General features: G+C 36.9%; 1 protein-coding gene across 1 annotated transcript; it reads left to right on the plus strand.

The window, feature by feature from the left end:
• Positions 1–3,943: 3,943 nt before the first annotated feature.
• Positions 3,944–4,519, plus strand: LOC145114026 (uncharacterized). Its single transcript, XM_079050045.1, has one exon. The coding sequence runs from the start codon at positions 3,944–3,946 to the stop codon at positions 4,517–4,519; it is 576 nt and encodes a 191-aa protein (XP_078906171.1).
• The last annotated feature ends 285 nt before the right edge of the window (positions 4,520–4,804 follow it).

Here is a 4,804-nt window from a genome sequence, read left to right on the forward strand (position 1 = left end):
TCACATGATCAGTGGATTTGGCATGCTTTTTTTGGTTCTCCTGGATCCCTTAACGACATTAATGTTCTTAATCGTTCACCTATATTTAACAACATATTCAACGGATCTGCACCGGATTCTTCTTTCCAATTGCGTGGAACACCATATAAATATGGTTATTATCTAGTTGATGGGATATATCCTGAGTATGCGGTTTTTGTTAAATCGTTTACGTGTCCGAATGATACTCGTCGGAAAAAATTCAAGAAAACTCAAGAAAGATCTAGGAAGGATGTCGAGCGGGCTTTTGGAGCTCTCAAGAAACGTTGGTTTATATTGAAAAAACCAGCAATTTTTTTAAGCGAGGAAAAAATGCATGAAGTAATGTATGCATGTATAATACTACATAATATGATTATCGAAAATGAAGGAAGAGCGATATGTGAGTATGATGAAGAGGAAACCATTCCCGCGACACAAGCAATAGAAATTGGGGGCGATGATTACATTGAAAAGATAGCAGAGGTTCGTTGCAATGAAACATTTCACAATCTTCGTATGGACTTGGTGGAACACATTTACGGGATTCAACACATTAACCTCAATTTGGATCCGGAGGATGACCCGGAAGACGAGTTCAAGGAGGACGACTTCATGTAGTGTGTTTTATTTTTAATCATTCAATGTATGTTTTTTTAAGTTTGTAGGTTTAAAATTTTTAGTGTTTTTTTTTTTTTGAAGTTTTTAGGACTTTTATTTAGGCAAAGGAATGTAATGTTATTTTTATTTTGAAGTAATGAAATGAATGTTTTTTATTAAAAATATAGTTTTTATTTAATTAAAAAAAATCAAGTGTGACACCACTCATTGGGTGTGGCATGAAACCACACTTTTGTGGTAAAGTATGACGTATCGCCTACTTGGCAGTGAAGCAGTGAAAGGTGTAACACCCGTGTTTCTGGGCTAAACATTAATGATGATATAATAGTCTAGGTCAACCATTGGAACTCGTTTTGAAGTAATAAGAATGAATTATGTGCTTTAAACTTAATTATTATGATTAAGAATAAAAATAAGCGTCGAAAATTAATATTAGATAAAGTCGATATCTATGACGGAAGTTGTAGTGATCGTGACAAGGATTCCGGATATATAAAGAACGCCGAAATCCGAGTTATAACGAAGAAGTTATGACTAACCGGTACGACACTGCGTGACGTAAATAGTGAATTTACGATAGAAAGATTTTTAGCCTTAGTATTTTACTAGGGCATAATATTCGAAGCTTCATGTTTAGTCCTTAGTATATTTTTTGTACGCTTTTTTCTTCTATAAATAGGAGTGGTTACTAGTGTCTTAGTAACGAAGTCTTTACAGAATATTCATTGTACTCTGTAAAATTTGCAAAAGCGTAATAGAGCCAAACAGATCATATTTACATCGGTGTTCAAATCTTTCAATTCTACTTTGAATTTACTCTCTAATTCGTTCAATACTTGATTCATTGTCTCATCAGTGATCTAAACGAAAGTCGTAGAGTTCGTTAAACCGAGAGCGTGCATAAAAAGAACGCTTAAATTTGACTTTGTATGAGAAAGTTATGATTTTTCTAAGTTTCGACTTAGCAGTATGCAGCCCAAAACTCGAAATTTAGATCGAGTGATTTTTAGCCGAAACAATATAAACGAGAATCGAAGATCTCGTCGATATTAGTGCAACGGTAAAAAGACAGACAAAAACGGACGTCGGATGAAGAAGTTATGAATTTTTAACGGACTTTTCCTGTCCCGGCCCGTTAAAAATATAATATTAAAAATGAAGTCAAAATTAGTCGGCGGAGTCTAAACGAAAGTTGTAGAGCATAACTTCACCTACGCGTGGATATAAAGAACGTCAAAAACGGAGTTCGTATGCGAAAGATATGAATTTCTGAAGTTCGGAACACAAACTTCGAGGTCTGACTAATTAGAAAACTATCGACTTTACCTCTTTATCGTCGTTGATGGTAATCTCCTTATGACACGTCCATACCATCTCAAATGTCCTTACCTTATCAGCTTTCCCATATTTTCTATGTTTATGATGCGTTTTTCATGGTAGACTGGGATGCATAAAACGTCAAGAGTCTAATTAGAACAATAAGATGTTTTTATATGATTTCAGGATCGCATTTGAATTTAATGAAGTAGACTTTGATAGGAATTGGATTGGATGAGCATTCTTGTTACTCACGACGTGAAGATAGAAATTCACGACGTGAACTCAGTGAACGACACGTTTCGAGCCTAGAAGACACACGGCAAGCCTAGGAGGTGATCAGGATCAAAGTCACGACGTGAACACTTACGGTTCACGAAGTGGATGTCGAATTTTCACCCTATAAATAGAAATCGAGGGTATCCGGGAATGGTTGCTAATTCATACTCTCTTTCACTCTCTATACCCTCTCTAGCCATCTTAAAACACCCGAAGCCTCGGGAACGCCCCTAGCACCCGAAGAAAGCCTGAAGTTCCCGAGAAAAAGAGTTTTTCGAGCCGAAACTCTACCCGCGTGAAGCCCGGTCTTTCAGAAAACATCCCGGTTTCATCGAAGAATATTGTTTTAAGGGACGAAGTGTTGTCCAATCGTCGTCTTATCAAGTGAGTGTATAGTCACTTTCATCTTACATATATATATATATATATATATATATATATATATATATATATATATATATATATATAGTATTTTATATAAAATACGTGCTATGTGTATATATGTTGTTTGTTTATTTGAGATGGGTAGATGAAAAATTGTTTTATACAAATTTTAAACTGTATATGTATTTTTATATCTACAAATATGTTGGGTAAAACATGGGTAGATGAAAGATTGTTTTATACAAATTCTAAACTGTATATGTATTTTATCTATGAATATGTTGGGTAGAACGTGGGTAGATAAAGAATGAGGGATGAAAGATGATATTGATGTTATTGGCAGCTGCGCCTAATAAACAACAATGGCAGCTGTGCCAATTAGAGAATAAATGATGTTGTTGGCAGCTGTGCCTAATAAATAACCAATTAGAGAACAAATGATGTTGTTGGCAGCTGCGCCTAATAAATAACCAATTAGAGAATAAATGATGTTGTTGGCAGCTACGCCTAATAAACAACATTGGCAGCTGTGCCAATTAGAGAATAAATGATGTTGTTGGCAGTTGCGCCTAATAAATAACATTGACAGCTGCGCCATAGGCAAAGGTTGACTTCGTGCTTATTTCTTAGGTTAATCCTTAGGAATGAATGAATGAGGAATAGCTGATTTCTTAGGGTGAGTCCTTAAGAGTAAAGAAGATAATGGGGGTGGGAAATTGGGCTGATTGTTTGATGTTTAAATATAATAAATAAATTTATTGTGGTTGATGAAATTAATAAATTTATTATTTGTGGGTTGAAAACCCTATATGCTCACCAGACTCCCAAGCCTGACCACTCAGCTTTTTATATTACAGGTAGTGGACCTAGAGCATAGTTTGGATGATGAAGAAGGATTTTTGGATCATAGGCTAGTAATTGTAAATAATTGTTGTAAGGCTTATGATGTACTGTTTATGTTTTTGGTCTGTATCGGAACATGACATCCCGAGGTTTTGATATATAATGAAGATACATATTTCTTTAAGAAATGTTTTGATAAATTTTTTTATCATGTTTTGTTTTGGGAACAAATTCCGCAACATGTTTTAAAATATTACTCTGATTTTATTTCAAAAGCATAAAATAAATCGGTCTTTTCTAGCTGAGAAATTTGGGGATGTCACAAAAGGAGTGAAACTGTTTGTGCCACCACCCCTCGGCCCTAAGTCCATTTTCTCATCTTTATATCTAGCGAAACTGTCGCCGGGAAATTCACCTAAACAGCCGCTCCTCCCCCATTTAAATTCTCGCCGCCGCCGTAATCGTCACACGCAGAGCAGCCATGAAAGCTTCAATGAAGTTTAGAGAGGAACAAAAACCTCTGTTTCGAGCAAAAGCGCCTCTCAAAATTCTTGGGTTCCCGTTTCAATCAGGCATGGTAGCCGGGGAATCGAAAGAGCTTTCATTGAATCTCAGCACTTACTTCGAATCAGGGCCATCTTTGAAGGTTTCTTATCGTCCAAATGATTCTCTAAATTCGTTTAGTGTCGTACTCAAGACCGGAACCGGCCATTTCGGTTCGCCGATCTCTAGCTCATTCAACATGAACTCCGAATTTAATTTGAGTCGAGGTGGTCAAAACCCTAGGTTTTTTGTTCACTTCAAGCCTCAGTTTGGAGACTTCATTGTCAAAAATGTTCAATCGTCGGTGTTTAAGAAACAAATTACTGGTGTTGTCGACGAAGATGCACCGGTGAAGGGGGTATTATCAGACGTGGAAATGACCGCCACAACGGCTGTCCAATTGAGGAAAAACACTACGTTGAGCTTCCGTTGGGGATTTAGGGTTCCGGCGACGGGAGACTCGTCGATGGTGCAGATGAAGATGAACAATTTAATGGCTGGGATTTCCCTCTAGAAGCTTCCATGTTTGATCATAAACAAGATCGGCATCAATTCAAGGAAGGTGGGGCTAGTACCCAGCGACGCGGTGGAGGCCTTTTTGGGCGTCAAAAAACAGCTCGAGATCATTCAAACTAAAAATGGAGCGTTAAAGAAAGCCATGGATAACTTGAAGTGTGAATTTTCTAACGGAGTGGAGTTCATACAAGCTGATAATGAGGTGTTAAAGAAAACCATGAATAATTTGAAGTGTGAATTTTCTAACGGAGTGAAGGTCATACAGGCTGATAATGAGGGCTTA

The sequence above is a fragment of the Lactuca virosa genome, chromosome 5 (assembly GCF_052849685.1).
Source record: "Lactuca virosa cultivar CGN04683 chromosome 5, Lactuca_virosa_CGN04683_v6, whole genome shotgun sequence".
In the NCBI taxonomy this organism is placed as follows: Eukaryota; Viridiplantae; Streptophyta; class Magnoliopsida; order Asterales; family Asteraceae; genus Lactuca; species Lactuca virosa.

Excerpts from the sequence above, each read along its gene's own strand:
- LOC145114026 (XM_079050045.1), top strand. The coding sequence starts at position 3,944 with ATGAAAGCTTCAATGAAGTTTAGAGAGGAACAAAAACCTCTGTTTCGA.